Genomic DNA, 17,734 nt, shown 5'->3' on the forward strand with positions numbered 1-17,734 from the left:
TAAATAAATAAATAAAATCTTTAAAAAAATAAAATAAAATAAAAATAAAAATAAAAATAAAAAAAGAGAGTTGGATGCTTGGGCGCCTGGGTGGCTCAGTTGTTACGCACCTGCCTTCCGCTCAAGGCGTGATCCCAGGATCCTGGGATCGAGCCCCGCATTGGGCTCCCTGTTCAGCAGGAAGCCTGGTTCTCCCTCTCCCACTCCCCCTGCTTGTGTTCCCTCTCTTGCTGTCTCTCTTTCTGTCAAATAAATAAAAATCTTAAAAAAAAAAAAAGAGTTGGATGCTTAACCAACTGACCCACCCAGATGCCCCTTGAAAAGCCTTTAAATGATAGTTAAGTTGCAGGAGGTAGCCCAGAGGGATGTGGCAGGAGTCAGAACTAAAGTGATTACCAATTTTTTTTATCCTTTGATCTGTTTCTGTCTATCTGTTGTCATGTTGGTTCATATCCTCTCTGGCGCTTTCTGGATATGATCTGAAACCAGATGTAAGGACACATGGAAGGAAGAAGCAGGCCATTCCAGTTTGGTAGGTGGCAGGTTTTGTTGTTGTTGTTGTTTTTAATTTTTTATTATGTATACAGTACATCCTTAGGTTTTGATGTAGTGTTCTAGGATTCATTGCTTGCGTCTAACACCCAGTGCTCCGTGCAATACGTGCCCTCCTTAACAGTTTTAATAACAAAGGGGACATTCAAGGAGGCTTGTCTTGTCGGGAGCAAGACAAATGGATCTCTACGTCCACCTGCTGTACCTTAAACGTTTATAAAGAGGCTGTGACTGGGTTCAGGCCTGTGTACACGCAGGTGTTCTCAACACCACACCATCATCTCAAAGCTGTGTCCTTGGAGCAGCCTCTGGGAGTGGGAAAGGCCAGGGGAACCCACATTCCCGGGACAGGGGAGGGGGTACGGAGCCTCCGATGCCCGAGTCCAGCTCACAGCCCAATCGTGTCTTTTCAATGACCTTCTCCAACATGGCAATATACATCATTTGGTTCACCGATCTCCTCTATTCCTATACATTCTAGTTTCTGGAAACTCAAAAATGAATTACTATGCTCTCTTACAGAACACCAGAACCCCTGTGAGAATGGATCAGCTGTGATCTGTAAGGACCAGAACAAAGAGCTTGGCTTTTTTTTTTTTTTTTAAAGATTTTATTTATTCATTTGATAGAGAGACAGCCAGCGAGAGAGGGAACACAAGCAGGGGGAGTGGGAGAGGAAAAAGCAGGCTCCCAGCAGAAGAGCCTGATGTGGGCCTCTATCCCAGAACGCCGGGATCACGCCCTGAGCTGAAGGCAGAAGCTTAACGACTGAGCCACCCAGGTGCCCCAAGAGCTTGGCTTTTTTAAATGATTCCTGCTTAGCGGCAGGGCAAGAAGCTCCTAGGCTGACTTGACTTGCCTGCAGGACAGCTGGAAGGAGATGTAATACTGACGCTTTCCTTTGGGGCGCCTGGGTGGCTCAGTTGGTTAAGTATTGGACTCTTGATTTCTGCTCAGGTCATGATCTCAGGGTCGTGGGATCGAACCCGGTCGTGGGATCGAACCCGGCATCGGCCCTCTCCCTCTGCCCCTCCCCCTGCTTGTGCTCGGTCTCTCTCAAATAAATAAAATCTTTTTTTTTTTTTTTTGATGTGGGGCTCGATCCCACAACGCTGGGATCACGCCCTGAGCCAAAGGCAGACGCTTAACCGCTGTGCCACCCAGGCGCCCCTCAAATAAATAAAATCTTTGGGGCTCGATCCCACAACGCTGGGATCACGCCCTGAGCCAAAGGCAGACGCTTAACCGCTGTGCCACCCAGGCGCCCCTCAAATAAATAAAATCTTAAAAAAAAGAAAACAGAAAGAAACTTTTCTATGAGTAATTCCACTTATGGCACAATTGACTCTCTCTCACAAGGAGTTTGTTGGGACACTTTGGTTCTTGGAACAGAAAAGCTATTTAAACAAAGCAGTGTCTCCTCTGTGGCGATTCAACAGTCCAGCAGTGGGGAGAAAAAAACTTTCACAGAAGTAGACAACCTAAGGTCAAAATCCTTTACACTTCGGCCAAGTCCCCATTCCCTTCACTTAAAATTAAATTATTTTTGTCACTCAACAGTAGCAAGACTTTCTCTGATTCCAAGTTAATACAATTGTTACTCATTTTCTTCGGCTTGAGTCTGTGAACTGACACATACCTTAGGAATGGTTTTACTATGCCAAACTAAGTTTGTTTTTCTGTCTCTCAGCTCCAAATTATTTATCTGCATAATCATTAAGAGGTGTAAATACCTTATTTACCTAAGTCAGAAGTGGCGTTTACCAAAACAAAAAAAGCCAAAGCTTCATGAGCGATTGCCGCCCCCCCCCCACCCGGAGAGTAAAGGGGGCTCTGGGTCAGTGATGGGGCTCGCTGTCTCTCCAAGTTTTTATCCGATTTCATTAAAGTGGAAATTAGAGGAGCGCACATCCGAGGTTGCTGATTTTTTTGTTGATGATGGTAGTAAACTGTGAGTATCCTTTCATAATTCAGATTTGGAGAACAGAACAAAGCACTGAGACTGCATTAAAGCCTATTCTCCACTATTCATGTTTTCACACAATGGACAGGCTAACTGACCTTAATTCTAGATGACCTCAGCACAAAATTTTCTTTTCTTTCTTTTTTTTAGTTCCAAAATTAAAATCACTATCCTTTAACACCAGCAAGTATGCTTAGTCTGGCCCTATCATCATTAAAAGGCTACTTCTGGCAAAATCTCAGGTGCCCAGTTTGGACTACCAATTTTCTAGTAAGTGCTTTGGAAGGCTTTCCTTAATTCACTGACAGTGAGGTAAAATAGTACTATCTCTTAGTACCTGGGAGGGTTTTGTTTTGTTTTTGGATATAATGTCTTCAGCCACAGGGCACTGTAATAAATGGAAGACTTTGATGAAAGCAAACTACTCCCTGCCGTGAACAGCCAGGAGAGAAGTTAACCATTACAAAATACCAATTTTACAGGAAATTCTGTCACTGATACAGAAGATATTGATTAACTGCAGTCCAAGTCTCTGGATTAATGGAAAGAGCTGCTTTGGCGAACAGTGATGTTCTGGTGTCATTCAAAGTTTGGAAGTTGCAGTTTAGACAATTTGTATCGGTGAACACAACCATGACTTGCGTAGGTGGTGTCATCGAGGCCAGACACCCTTGTATCTCCTCCTCATATATATTGATTTCTACCACAATCATTAACCACAGACGTTTTTCGATGACTGCACAATACAACATTTTTCAGCCCATCGGTTTCATATCTATTTGACCATTTCTCAGTGACATTTTCAGACAGTGCAGTAGAATCATTAAGGGGGTGTAGATTTGAAAAACACGTCTTAAAACATCTATGTGAACAAACAAGAAGGCTTTAAGACCATTTAAGTTAAAATGCAGTGAAACTTTACCTATTAAAAACCCAGCACACGCTGAACTCTGCCTAACTGATTTTCTCCATGATTAACTCAACAAATGACAAAGAAAAAGTTGATATCAGGAATGCATTCAAGCCAGAAGGAGAGGAAAGAAGAAAAAAAATCACATTACATTTTTTTCGCCATCTTTAAAACTCTGAAATCAAGGTGTGCCTTACAGTGAAGGAAGTCTTACACCTGCCCTTGACCAAGGGGTGTATTGTGTGAGCTAGGAGGAATCTGGCCATACTGTTCACATTGCCACACTTGAGCTCAGATACGTGCATGGTTAGAATCTCACATACTAAGCTTTACTGACTTTTTAAATGAAACTTTTTTAAAGATTTTTAAAATTTATTTGACAGAGAGAGAGGCAGCGGGAGAGGGAGCACAAGCGGGGGAAGTGGGAGAGGAAGAAGCAGGCTTCCCGCTGAGCAGAGAGCCCCATATGGGGCTCAATCCCAACCTGAGCCAAAGAAGACACTTAACAACTGAGCCACCCAGGCGCCCCTTAAATGAAATTTTTTAAGATTATACCATGATTTAGCACTGAAGCAGAGAAGTTTTAGGAGCATCTTCACCAACATTTTGCTTACATTTTCCCACTATGTACAAGAATGTTACAGAACAAAAACCTGTATCTAAATAAAATCTGAAAAACAGCAGTAAGTATTCAGTAAATATAAAACTTTAAAAAACCTATAAGAAAGAGGGCACCTGGGTGGCTCAGTACGTTAAGCATCTGCCTTCTGTTCAGGTTATGATCCCCAGGGTCCTGGGATCCAGGCCCCTGTCCCTCTCCCTACTCAGTGGGAGCCCTCCGCCCCTCCCCCTCCCTCTGCCTCTGCCCCTACCCCTGCTCCCAGGCAAGTGCTCTCTCCCCCCCCCTCAAATTAAAAAAAACCTATAAGAAAGTATAAGTCAAGCAGAGAACGAATTATCATGTAGTTTCACTCATATGTGGAATATAAGGAATAGCATGGAGGACATTAGGAGAAGGAAGGGAAGAATGAAGGGGGGAATCAGAGGAGAAGAACCATGAAAGACTATGGACTTCAGGAAACAAACTGAGGGTTTCAAAGGGGAGGGGGGCTGGGGGGCTGGGCTAGCCTGGTGATGGGCATTAAGGAGGGCACGTAGTGCACGGAGCACTGGGTGTTATACACAAACAATGAATCCTGGAACATTACATCAAAAACTGATGATGTACTGCATGGTGACTAACATATCATAATAAAATACAAAAGAAAAAGAAAGTATTGTGTCACCATTTGCTTGAAATCTCTTCTTTGTTAGGGTCACATAGATAATGGGGCACCTTGTACAGTACAAGTATTTCACTTGGAAGGAGTGTCACTCCAGTCCATGGGCGTCAGTCCTCACGAGTCTCTCCTACAGCCTTGCATGTGCAGCTGGAAGCCCCAGCACCTTCTCTTCCCTGACAAGCCTCTGTCCTCGCTGAGGCCATCATTTCATCACCCCTACAATCAGTGGGTCCCCGGGAAAGCGGGAGGCAAAGCCAGCAGCTGCTTCCTCAGGATCCTGCCATCATCGGCCAACTGTGATTATAAAACATTATGGAAATCAGGAGTGGGTTTATTTGGCCTAAAACCTACTGCCAGGGTATCAATCAGTAAGAAATTACCTTTAGAACCACGACCCAGCCCACCAAAGTTTCATTGACTGTTACAGAAAAGAATAATAGAGTTAGACACATTCCCAATAAGAAGGGTTGGAGCAAAAGTGGTGTCTAGCTAACTACCCATTGGCAAATCTGGAACCCATTCCCTGTGCTTTCTTGTAAGCTTAAATGATGCCTTTCTGGATTATAATTTGGATCATGTGTGACTTTTCCTTAGGCATTTAGGGCTGTATTAGAAATGTATGGATGGACATCTGTTCAGTTTTAAAAACTTCCCTTCTTACATCTGGTCAATTGCAGAAGGCCTAGAACATTCCCAACCCTCCTGGAAAAGTGAAATTCCATTCTTCTCACATTATCCTAGATGATTCATAGCCTAACATGGCTTCCCATCGTGCTGGGAGAGGAGATAGAACAGTGGCATAGCCTATGACAGGCTGGGTTTTTAGAAGACTAGAATGGTAATATTTAATAATAGAACACATGTTAGACATGTCATTACTCTATTTAATTCTGTCTCTCTCAATCTGAAACACTTGAAAGTAATTTTTCATCAGATTTGCTGAATTGTGTTCTTGGCTATTATCTGGAGCCAGTTCAAGCATATTATAGTAAGAAGGGCAGGTATGTTTACTTTTTAAAGCATAGAAGTGAACGCTTTTGACAGAAACGAAATCTTTATAAAAGAAAAAAAAACTGTCTCAGATTTAACACCTTGTCAACACACCTGCAGGTTGTACATAAAGGTGGACGCCACATCAATTACCAGATACCTGCACATACCACATGCTCTCTTCAAGGAGAAGATGTTAGTCTTCGCACTTTTATTCTGAGAAATTCTTTAGAACAGCTGGGTGGTGCAGCAATCTTTCGTGTATGATGCTACCTTGCCATACTGATTTCGAAAATTATAACTGAAAAAAACAAATGCAATGGCAGGTGGGCATGAGCTTCAATTTATAAGAATATATAAGATATATATATTATATATATAATATATATATGTAATATAAAAATGGGGTTAGAGTCCTGATGTGTAATCCAGTTGTGATGGTTAATTTCACGTGCCGACTTGACGGAGACACAGAGTGCCCAGATGGAACATTATTTCTGGGTGTCTGTGAGGGTCTTTCCAGATGAAATTAGCATTCGAATCAATAGACTCAGTAAAGTAAACTGGTGTTCCCAGCATGGGTGGGCATCATTTTGTCTGCTGGGGCCTGATTAGAAAAAAAAAAAAAAAAAGAAAACCAGAGGAATTCACCACTTACTTCTTTCTGCCTCACTGCTTGAACTGGGATGCTTGCTCTCATCTTCTCCTGCTCTCAGACGGGCACGTAAAGAATGGGTTCTCCTGGTTTTCAGGCCTCAGACTCAAGACTGAATCACATCACTGACTTTCCTGGGTCTGCAGTTTGCAGAGGGCAGATCAGAGGACTTCTCAGCCATTATGATTGAGTGAGCCAATTCCTCATAATAAATCTCCTTTTCTCCTATTGGTTCTGTTTCTCTGGAAAATCCTGACTAATATACTAACTGTGCCTCTGATTCTTAGGTTAGGAATTCCGTGCATTGCTTATCTCTAAAAGCATGTATTAAAATAGTCAATAAATAATTAAGTAAGCATAGGAATAGTGCTCCCTCCTGTGGCCATAGTCTCAGAAAGTCTTCAAACCTGAGAAAGCTCTCTCCCGCAAACCCCAGGTGGATCACAATAGAGCCAGACCCCAGGGAAGCCTACTTATCACAGCAGGTGCCGTGTGTAAAGAGGATCGTGATTTTAAAGGCTGGGCTTGTGGTTTGGGGTCATGGACACAAAGAAATCAGGACACATGTTCACATCCTAAAAGAAAGAAAAATAAGAGTTAATTCAGTGCTGGAGTCTGGTTAACATTAAATTTGGGCATTTTAATGTCTACTACGTGTGAAGAAAATGTCCAACAACATTTAAAGTCATAGATCTTCTAAAAGGAAAAAAATGGTCTTGGGGTTTGTGGGTTCTTCTCCTTATTATAAAATACAGTGGTTCTCAGTCAGAAGTGATTTTGCTCCCCAGGAAAGAGTGGCAATGTCTGGAGATCTGTTTGGTTGTCACAGCTTCGGGAAGGGGTGCCACTAGGACCTAGTGGATAGAGGTCAGGGATGTTGGCAAACATTCTATGATGCACAGGACAGCCCTTCTAACAACAAATTATCTGGTCCAAAATGTCAATAGAGCTGAGGTTGAAAACTCTAATAGAAGAATATTCTCTAATCCTTTTCATTCACGTATATATAAACCTTCAGCTTGTACATAGTATTTATTCAGCACAAAACCAAATACATTTGCTACATTTCTAGCAATAAAGTCAGAAACTCAGGAAGGATGCTCCTTACAAGCTTAGTCCCATATGTGACTACATTCTTTTGGATTATATATCGTCTTATAACTTGATATACTTACAATATTTAGCCATTCTTTCCCCAAACAGAAAATGTATGTAATGTTTTAGTTGATAACCTCCATGAGATGTAAATTTAGATTTTTTTAAAAAGATTTTTATTTATTTATTTGACAGAGATAGACAGCCAGCGAGAGAGGGAACACAAGCAGGGGGAGTGGGAGAGGAAGCAGCAGGCTCATAACGGAGGAGCCTGATGTGGGACTCGATCCTAGAACTCCGGGATCACGCCCTGAGCCGAAGGCAGACGCCTAACGACTGCGCCACCCAGGTGCCCCTAACTTTAGATATTCTTGTCCCTTGGAGAAATACTAGAAGGGAGAAGTTGTTTAAGGTCTGAAATGTTCGCATTAGAAAAAACATGCCTGCTAGCAGCAGGTGCGCTGAGGGCAGGAGAGAGAAGAGAGAAAAATCTACTGCAACATAGGCATCGCTCCGGCAACCAAGGAAAAGCAATTCTTCTAGGACCGGAATCCCTGGGATGCCTGCATCCTGAGGCTCCGTGACGGTAAGGAGAGTCTGAAAGCTATCTTCAACATTTTAGAAATTATCTAATCATAACGGACCATTTATGTATAAAAAGATATAGTAGGCTCCCTGAAATGAAAATCTTCCATGTGCAGGCACTTACTACACACAAGTTCATTTCATCTGATGTAATATTGTAGGAATTTCTAGATCTCTTGGTGGGGGGAGGTGAATAACATAGAGCATCCTTTGTGGTTAAATGGAAAGTAGCAAACCACTGCCCCAGGAAACCTAGCAGTCAGATGAGTGAATATGGAAAAATAAACCCATAATACAATGTGGCACCGACATTTTCTTCCGGCTTAGCACTTGCAGTGCTTAGTACATGCTTGGTACGGAACAGTAAATGCGGTAAATATTCTAGTTGGAGCCAGAACTTTGAAAAGGAATAGAACTTTCTCAGCTTCAGGGCGCCTGGGTGGCTCAGTCGGTTAAGCATCTGCCTTCAGCTCTGATCAGGGTCCTGGGATCGAGTCCTCCATCAGGCTCACTGCTCAGTGGGGAGTTTGCTTTCCCTCTACCCCTCCCCTTGCCCATGATCTCTTTCTCTCTCAAATAAATAAATAAAACCTTAACAAAACCCAGAATCTCCTCAGCTTCAGAATGATAAAGCCTGCAGTAAGAAAGCCTCGAGAGGAACAGTGGAAGGCCAGTGGGCCAGACTTCTGAACCCATCTCGGAGAACCCTTCTCCTATACCATCCCTGAGGATCTGCCTTTGTTTTTTCTAAGGAGGCATGTGGGTTGTTTTCTAATGGAACTTAATGAAAACTCAAGCTCTGGTAACTTCTAGTCCCCTTACTTTCACTACCCTCCAACCATAGTCAAAAGCAGTATGTTCTCAGGGTGACGTCACTATTTTATTTGGGGTTCCTACGGCTTGGGCTACTACGTGCTACAACAGATCAAGGGCCCACCCCCTCAATCTCTTGGTGAGCTCCTCCTTCATGCTCTGGTGTTGATTTGTGTGCCTTGCAGACGGTGATCTGGACCCTTCCTCCCGCTCTCATACCCTCCCCAGGCAACCTCCTGCACATTCACAGCCCCACTTATGATATACATGCCCAAACTCCCACATTTACCTGTCTAGCCTAGACTCCCTTCCCCGCTGCAAAGCAACGCATCTGGGTATGTACTCAGCAATCTCAAACTCAATAGGTCGCAGGTCAAAAACAGAATTCCCAGTCCTTCCTCTAAACTCTTCTTCCTCCAGCTTTCCCTGACTCAGTACAGAGCAACAGCATTCACCATCTTGCTTCTCCCAGAATCATGGTTTCATCTTTACTTTCTGTTATTGAATGACTTCTGTCCCCAAATTTGTACTTTGAAGCCCTGACTCCCAGTACCTCAGAATGTAACTATATTTGGAGACAGGCCGTTTAAGGAGGCAATTAAATAAAAATGAGGTCAGGAGGGTGGGTCCTGATCCGATGGAACAGGTGTCCTCTCAAGAAGAGGAGATGAGGACACATAGAGAAACACCAGGGATGAGCAGATGCAGACAAAGGCCATGTGGGGGCGCAGGGAACAGAGGTCTCAGGAGAAACCAAACTTGCCAGCACCTAGCTTCTAGACTCCAGCACTGGGAGAAAAAACAATTTCTGTGGTTTAAGCCACCCAGTCTGTGGAATTTTGTTATGGCGGCCCTCACAAGCTAGTGTGCCTTCTCCTTCTTACCCATCACCAAGTCCTACCCACCCTACTTCCATCTATCTCTCCATAGCCTCTGCCCCTGCCCTCACCCAGCTCCCCATCAAGTCTCATATGGCTGCCTGCAGAAGCCTCCCAGTGGTCCTGCTGCTCACTCTTCCCCGTCCCCAGACAGCCCCATCTCCAAAGACAGTCCAGGGTGGTCATTTAAAAATGAAAATGGAGAGGTGCCTGTGTGGCTCAGTTGATTATGCATCTGACTCTTGATTTTGGCTCAGGTCATGATCGCAGGGTGGTGGATCAAGCCTCACGTTGGGGTCCATGCTGGGCATGGAGCCTACTATATCCATCCATCCATCCATCCATCCATCCACCCATATGAAAATCCTTCCCCTTGTTTAAAACCCTTTGATAGTTTCCCCATTTCTCGAAGAAGGAAATCAAAACTCCTTAAGTTGTCTAAAGCCTAGCTCCCGCCTGCCACTCTGGCCTCACCTTGACCCACTCAAACGCCAAGCTCCAGACCCAGCCGTCTCTGAAAGTCCTTCCAATGACCAAATAACACTGGTCTTCCCACCCATTGTTAACTTTGTTGGACATTGTTCTTAGTCCCTCCTTGGCATGTTGCTACTGCTTATGCATCCCGGTCTCAACTGAAGTGTCACTTCCTGAGAAAGGCTGTCCCTGACCTCCCATGTTGGTTCACCCCTTGCAAGTCCTCTGAGACCCTGCACTGGTCATCGTCAGTCCTCTTCATAAGTGAAGTGAAACCACTGTCTGTATTATTATGTTTTTCTTTCCTTTCTCTGACATGCAAGCTCCTTGAGACTAAGTATCACATCTCTTTATTTTGTATTCCCTGGGTCAAGTACAGTGCCTGGGACATCTTTGTGGAAGGGCTGAAGAGGAACTAGGACACATACTTTCAAGAAATGCATCTGAGGCTCCAAAGGAGTTTACTTCTCCTAAAGGTGCAAAATACTTTGGGAGAAGGCTTTGATTTGAATTCTGAAGCCAAATATTAAAGAGCCACAAAAGTCCGAACAGCAAATTAAGCTGGAGGGAAACGCAAAACTCTTGTCTTATTTACTTTTGATCTGTATCACTGTATTTCCCCTCAGTAAAATTATTTTCTGTCTTAAATGATGGCAGAGTACTCCGTCTGTTGATGGAGCTGGGCTGGTATAAGAGGTTTGAGGTCATTGGTAAAGATTTAGAGGTATTCGGGGCAAGCGGCGGAGGGGACTGAGACAAGGCAGTAAAATAATTATCAGGTGGTACTAAGGACACGCCAGAGCCGTGAATTTTATGGGCCCAAATCAAGTCGGATTCGAGCTACAGGAAAGCAGTGTATGAATTTCCTAGGGCTGCCAAACCAAGTACCACAATCCAGGTGGCTTCAAACAACAGAACATGATTCCGTCACAGCTCCGTGTTAGAAGACCAAAATTACAGTATCAGCAAGACCACGTTCCCCCTAAAGGCTCTAGGGGAGAATCCATCCTTGCTTCTTTTGGCTTCTGGTGGCTTCCGGTGTCCTTGGCTTGTGGCCAGACCACTCCAGTCTCTGCCCCTACCTTCACATGGGTCTGAGTGTTCAAGTCTCCTTCTCCGTTCTCTGATATAAAGGCACAGGGCATTGAATTTAGTACACACCCTAAATCCAGGATGATTTCATCTTGAGGCTCTTAGCGAGTTAAACCTGTAAAGTCTCTGCTTTCAAATAGGGTCACATTCTGAGGTTCTGTGGGGCCAGTATTCAACTCACTACAGACAAGTACTTTGTTTCATTCACTCCTCTATCCTTAGAACCTAAAAATAGTCACGCTCGACAAGTATTTGTGAAATAAATGACTTCATTAATGAATACAAGAAGTGCAAAGAATTAAGGGTGCTGAGGAATAGAGGTGCTTCCGCTGAGGTGTCAAGAGGGGTACCAAAGTCTGTTACCAGATGGATCACCAGACGCAAATTCCAAAGAGAATACTCTGAGAAGACACTATACTACTCTTGGACCTAGAATCTGGGTAGAAGACGTAAAAGGATTAGAAGACTGAAAACTCAGGGCCAGACACTGTGTGGAAGATTTAGAAAAGCTTCCAGAGAAAGGGGAATGGGGAGTGCTTGCCACTCACTTCAAGTCTAGTGAGAGGCAGTTCTTAAGATCCCACCAAGGGCTTAAAAAGGTCACAGATTCATACCTAAGCAGGCGATCGATAGCAGCTCTATGCCAAGGAAGTAACTGCGTTCCCTCTAACGGTGCCCGAATCCTAGGGTGTAGACGTGATGGTGGGAAAATCAGTCTGGGTTGTGTTTTGAAGGATCCTGCCCAAAAGAGCAGCATGTGGGGAAGAGAGAAACCTGGTCATCTGAGGCAAGAAGAGGCAGAATCTGTAAATGATCAGAAGGGTCACTGTTCATATCAAAAGAATGGCAACCAGATAGGCCTGGGGGGAGGGAGAGGTCTTCCAGAGAACCCTGGACCAGTCCACAAAGAGGTCAGCTTTAAAATCTGCCCTGCCTATATAGAAAGCACGATGCCATCTTTTGGTAAAAATTTTCCATTCATTCTTACTTGGTTTCACTGCCCCCAGCAAAGTCAGAAATGGCAGCCATGGAGTAAGAAAGGGAGTAGGAAGGGATTGGGGGAGCTGTCTGGGAACTCTGTCCAACCAAAAATTCTTTGCCTCCAGGCCCAACAAGGAGGGAAGAATCAAGTCTTTTCTATGAATGAAGATTGCCGTGGTGATTAGTATATGGGGTCTGACACTGCAAATTATTGAGTTGAAATTCGTGTATGGAGTAGACATTTTCAATTACTGTCTTCATGCTGTAGTGAACATAGGACTGAGAGACGAGGAGAGTCATGGAAACTACTGAAGTTTTCAAGAGGCCAGAGAAGGATTAGCCCCACTCAGCAGGTTTCAAGGGATAAAAATAAAGTGGCTTCTATGATTACACCCCATGAATTCCATGTGTTCCAAGTATTAGTCATAGCGGTTTCGATGATGAGTTACATAATCTGGGCTAGGTAGAGAAGGGAGAACAGCCATCAAGGGTCTGATGGGAGAATATAATTGTTGTGGGTATAAAGCCTCCAGGAGGTTAGGGTCAGAGAGTGTATTATTGGTATAACATTTCTGACATGAAACAGTTCTGGGTGAGAACACAGTCCAGGGTGTGAGGCTGGGTTAAGGCAACTGATATGCTTTGGAGTTCCAGCGCTAAGAAAAGAGATTAAAGAACATGAAGCCTAAATTATTACACAGGTGTGGAAATCTTCTGGGATCCGTTCATGGCTTGGGCTGAATAGGAAGATGACAATCCAGATCCCATTCTCTACCACTCTATGGAAACTGCTCCTACCAAGATCACCAGGAAACTCCAAAGTGCCACTTCCAACATAGGCAATTCTCATTTCTCATCTTACCTGTCGGCAGCACTTGACATAATTGAGCACTTCCTCATTCCTGAAACACTTTCTTCACTTTGCTTCAAGGATTCCACCTTCTGATTTTATTCCTCCTTCCTGACCACCCCTTTTCCTATTCTTCTATCGGATCCATCTCTTGTTCTCAACCATTAAATGCTAGAGGATCTAGAGCTCAATCATAAAAACTTTTCTCATTGCTGCCTCACTTCCTAAGAGATCTTACCGTGTTTTATGGCTTTAAGAACCTCTATATGGCCCCCAGTATATATGTCAAGCACCAACATCTCCCCCAAACTCCAGACTGCTTACTTGATATCTCTGCTTAGATATGTTTAGTAGAGCCTTGAAATTTAACATGTCCAGAAACAAATGCCATGCCATAACCTGATCTTCAACTAAACTGCCTCCATTCTAAAATCCCCTCTCAGTAGATGGCACCATGATTGCTTAGTTGTTTAGGCAAAATATTTTGGAGTCAACTTCTATGCCTATTTACTTACATTCCATTTGCAAATCTTGTCAACTCAGTCTTCAATATGTAGCAGCAAGCTCACCCTCTCTCCCCTTCTCCATCACCTACCTTGGCACACACCATCATCACTATCTCTCTGTCTCTATATTTATCTCTCTGTAATCTCTCCCCACACAGCTAGAATGATGCATTTAAACCTACATCAGATCATTACTTCTTTACTCATTGAAGTTCCCCTATGTCTCCCACCCTTCCCAGATTAAACTCCAAATCTTTGACATGAATTGCAAGGTGATGTGTGTAGCCATGTCCCAGAGCTTTTCTAAGACTTTGCAAGGATATCTTAAACAGAGCTGTCTCATTGAGCTGGGGTCAAGTTTTTAAAAAAGAACAATCACATTGTCCCAAAGAAAGGTCTCTGAAGGCATGTTTTTGGAAGATATGTTTCATCACTGAAGCCCTTAGTAAAATGAAAAATCTACCAGGTACCTTCTTTCCAGATTTTAATGCCTGATTTTTCTCCTTTGCTCTCAATGTTAAAGTCAACATCCTCTCTTCTGTGAAGCCTTCTGGCTTCCTAATTCAGCTTCATTCCCAACACCCTACAGAGGGAGGGAAAAAAGCTCTCTGTTGTGTTTCCTTACCTCTGTGTTGATACACAGCGTTTGAAAGGGAATCTGTGAAACTCATGTCTGTCTTGCATTACTACTGTGGAAAGGACAAGTCTATTAACTCACACTTTAAAAATATGCATATATACTGTATTTAATCACTTGTGAAATCCACCTTTTTTTCGTATTTTAAAGACTGAAATTGGGATGAGTCTTAAATGATATCATCAGAAAGCATAATTTATCAGCATTTTTTCTTTCTTGGTGGTGATGTGGGAAACAAAGGCAGAAGAAAAATTATAAAATTTCCTTACTACCTACAGCTTATTGACAAGTCCTTGGAACAGGCAGAGTGACATTCCTTTAGGGACTCTACTGCCTCCAATTTGACACTTTGCTAAGGGCAAAAGGCAATCCTAGCCCAACTTCCCCTCCCCACCCCGCCCCACCCCTAGGATCCTGTAAAACTACTTTAACATATAAAAAAATCTTTTGGAAACTTCCTTCATCTCTAAACCCCCCAAGATACATGTTGGCAATCATCCCCCAAGCATGTGGCCCACCGATATACACCTGAAGGGTCTCATGACTAAGGTTTTATTACACAGTAATAAATGACCTTTTCCCAACAATAGCTAGCCTCCTCAAGGTCCTGGAAACCTTGCTTCCAAAATTCCTTAGAGACTTACACTCTCCCTAACCCCCTCCCAACTTGAAAGTATACAACCGGCCACTCCTCAGGACTCCAGGACAGCTCTTTCTGCCCACGGGTCCTGTCCCCGTGCTTTAATAAAATCACCTTTTTGCACCAAAGACGCCTCAAGAATTCTTTCTGGGCCATGGGCTTTGGAATCTAAGGTCTTTTCCTACATCAGGTGGCACATAAAATAATCGTTCCTTGAAATTGACACTCACAGTTGGTTAAATACAGAGTATAAATCTTATCGGTTTATGTTCCTCAAGCTTCACTTGCAGAAGTTTAGTACATCATTCCACAGGACAGTTAATTGTTTCTGCCACAATAAATTTAAATATAAATTGAGTTAGGAACCGGCATAACTTTCTCACTTCCAAATTGCGCATTTTATCAAATGCATGAAAGTGCTCCAGAAACTGCAAAGCATTATACACAGGCCCGGTATTTCTTCACATTCCTAGTTACCAGGAATAATAACCCTTTAGGCACGGGGTTGACCTCTCCAAGGGCGCAAGGGTCGGATCCGGGCTCCGCCACTCGCGCCGCGCAGGTAAACGCGACCCGCCCACCAGCCCAAGCCCGACCACCCGCACTTTCCAGGTACGAGGCGCGCACTCCGATTGGCCATGGGACGCCAGGAGCGCGCCCCCCCCCCCACAAAGGCACTTCCGAGCATGCGTGAAAGAGGAGACGCAGGCGCGGCGCGGCGGGTCCCGCGCAGGCTCAGTACGCAGCGGTCGCACCTTAAAGTAGCCGCACGGGGTCGCGTTGTTGCCGGCTGACCAGCCACCGACTGGCATGAAGGGCTGGGGTGTTGGTGCCACCTCCTGCTCGATCCAGCGCCATGGAATGCCTGCAGAGCCTGAGCCGGCTCCTGCCCATCGCCTTGGGGCTGCCGCGGCGCACGCTGTGTACTGTGTTTCAGGGCCTGACCCCTGGGTCGCGCCCCGTTGCCGCGTGCGGCTGCCCGGCCCAACTCCTCGGGCAGACCCGAGCCGCGCCGCTGTGCGAGCCCCGCCGGCCCCGCGTGGCAGGTACTGTTTTCTCCGCCCCGCAGCCGCAGACGCCTGTCTTGCGGTGACCCCAGGGCCCTGACCTGACCGCCCGACCCGACTCGGCGTGGCCGTGGCTGCCCAGCGCTCCGCGCAGGCCTCGGCCCCGGGTCTGCTCTTGGGGCCCCGTCCGGGAGTCCCGCCAGCCCTGGTCCGCGGCCGGAGCGGCGGCCCCCCTGTGCGCCCTGACCTCCTGGGGTCCCCAGGCCTCTGCTGCGAACCTCTCTGCTGGAGTCCTCTTGTGGGAAGGTTTTTTTTTTGTTGTTTTTTACGAGCGTTTCGTCCTTATCTAAGTATTTCTTTAACCAGTCTTCTTTCCTTTGGACATTGATACGTTCTTCCAGTTGTTCAAGTAAGGAATGGGGACGCACCTAGAGACGAGGCTGAAAACTTTTGAGACTTCGTAGTAAGAGTTGCTCCTGAGAAAGATGTTTTCAAGCACGGTGTAACAAGCGGCAGGGGTCAGAGTAGTGGGGAGGAGGAGGAGTCGGAGTTATTTATTTTTTCATCAAATGATAAAGCATCATAAGTTTACATTTTCACAAATGCGAGAATGTGGATGCTAACATTGCTTGGAAACAAGGGCATTACAATGTATGGCTCTCAAAAGGATTGCACTGTTCTCAAATTTTCTCAGTTTTATACTCAGAAGCCTTAGAAGGCTCGCATCACCACCTCCTTCCCTGCACGCACTAGAGTCTGAATTGGGGTACACCTCATATTCCCTCCTTTAATAATGCTTGGGAACCCAGTTTCAGCCCATCTGCTCTTTTAGGACAAACACGGAGATTCAGAATCTCAGTGGAATCATTTTATCTAACTTGTGTAGCTGATTAGCAAAATGCTGATTTATAGCTCTGACTTTTACCTTTATTCGTCCTACCCTTTTATAAAACTCAAACAACAAACCTCAGAGGCTAACAAATTACCTGAGACATTGTATGTAATGGAAAGGAATATGATCAGAAATGAGAGTATATTTGCACATTCTGTGGAGTCAGCATGATTACTTTGGAAGCAGAAAATAATTGGCAGTATTTTTACACCTTCTGCCCATTGCTTTTATATTTAGTATTTTGAATGGTGTCCTTTGTTAGTCATTAATTTACGTGGTTACCCTTCAGAACTCACTTCAACTCAATCTAATCACGTTTTAAATAGACTTATTTTCAAGTGAAGATTTTTCTTCGTTCCAGTTCACTGGGGTCTGGATTCCAGTTCAGTGGCTTATTTTATAAGTATTCACTATGTAGAGTATGTGGAAAAAATATGGAAGTAAGATCTAGGTTTCATAATTTTATAGGTCAAATAATCCTGATATTGGAATGCTGAAACTGGTGGTATTTCTGTGTTTTCTAAAGTATATCTACCAGTGTAATTTTCATGAAGAGCCTTTTTAGATTATGCAAAAAAGATGGACATTTTAATTTCAGGACACTGTTACACATTTGTTCATTTGACTTTGAGGTACCAGTAATAATTCGAATAAAGGTGGTTGGAATCCCCGAATTATTATTTTTTTTTTTTAAAGATTTTATTGATTTATTTGACAGAGATAGAGACAGTCAGTGAGAGAGGGAACACAAGCAGGGGGAGTGGGAGAGGAAGAAGCAGGCTCTCAGCAGAGGAGCCTGACGTGGGGCTCGATCCCGGAACGCCGGGATCACGCCCTGAGCCGAAGGCAGACGCTTAACCGCTGTGCCACCCAGGCGCCCCGGAATCCACGAATTATTCTAGTACCTCATTTGAGCCATTACTTTTATTTT

General features: G+C 44.3%; 1 protein-coding gene and 1 long non-coding RNA gene across 3 annotated transcripts in view; one reads left to right on the plus strand and one right to left on the minus strand.

The window, feature by feature from the left end:
- Window positions 1-4,601: 4,601 nt before the first annotated feature.
- Window positions 4,602-6,493, minus strand: LOC117802602. 2 transcript variants are annotated; one of them, XR_004625962.1, is made up of 3 exons: window positions 6,357-6,493; window positions 5,869-5,999; window positions 4,602-5,002 (listed from the first exon to the last, which is right to left on the minus strand). It is a non-coding gene; the product is annotated as an uncharacterized LOC117802602 (long non-coding RNA). The 2 variants fall into 2 exon arrangements; XR_004625961.1 differs by having other exon boundaries at window positions 5,813-5,999.
- Window positions 6,494-15,629: 9,136 nt separating this feature from the next.
- Window positions 15,630-17,734, plus strand: part of MRS2 (magnesium transporter MRS2) — a 35,364-nt gene continuing 33,259 nt past the window's right edge. The window contains exon 1 of the mRNA XM_034663507.1: window positions 15,630-15,950. Coding sequence (XP_034519398.1) covers window positions 15,761-15,950 — 190 coding nt within the window. The 5' untranslated portion in view covers window positions 15,630-15,760. The remainder of the gene's footprint in view (window positions 15,951-17,734) is intronic.

The sequence above is a fragment of the Ailuropoda melanoleuca genome, chromosome 6 (genome assembly GCF_002007445.2).
Source record: "Ailuropoda melanoleuca isolate Jingjing chromosome 6, ASM200744v2, whole genome shotgun sequence".
In the NCBI taxonomy this organism is placed as follows: domain Eukaryota; kingdom Metazoa; phylum Chordata; class Mammalia; order Carnivora; family Ursidae; genus Ailuropoda; species Ailuropoda melanoleuca.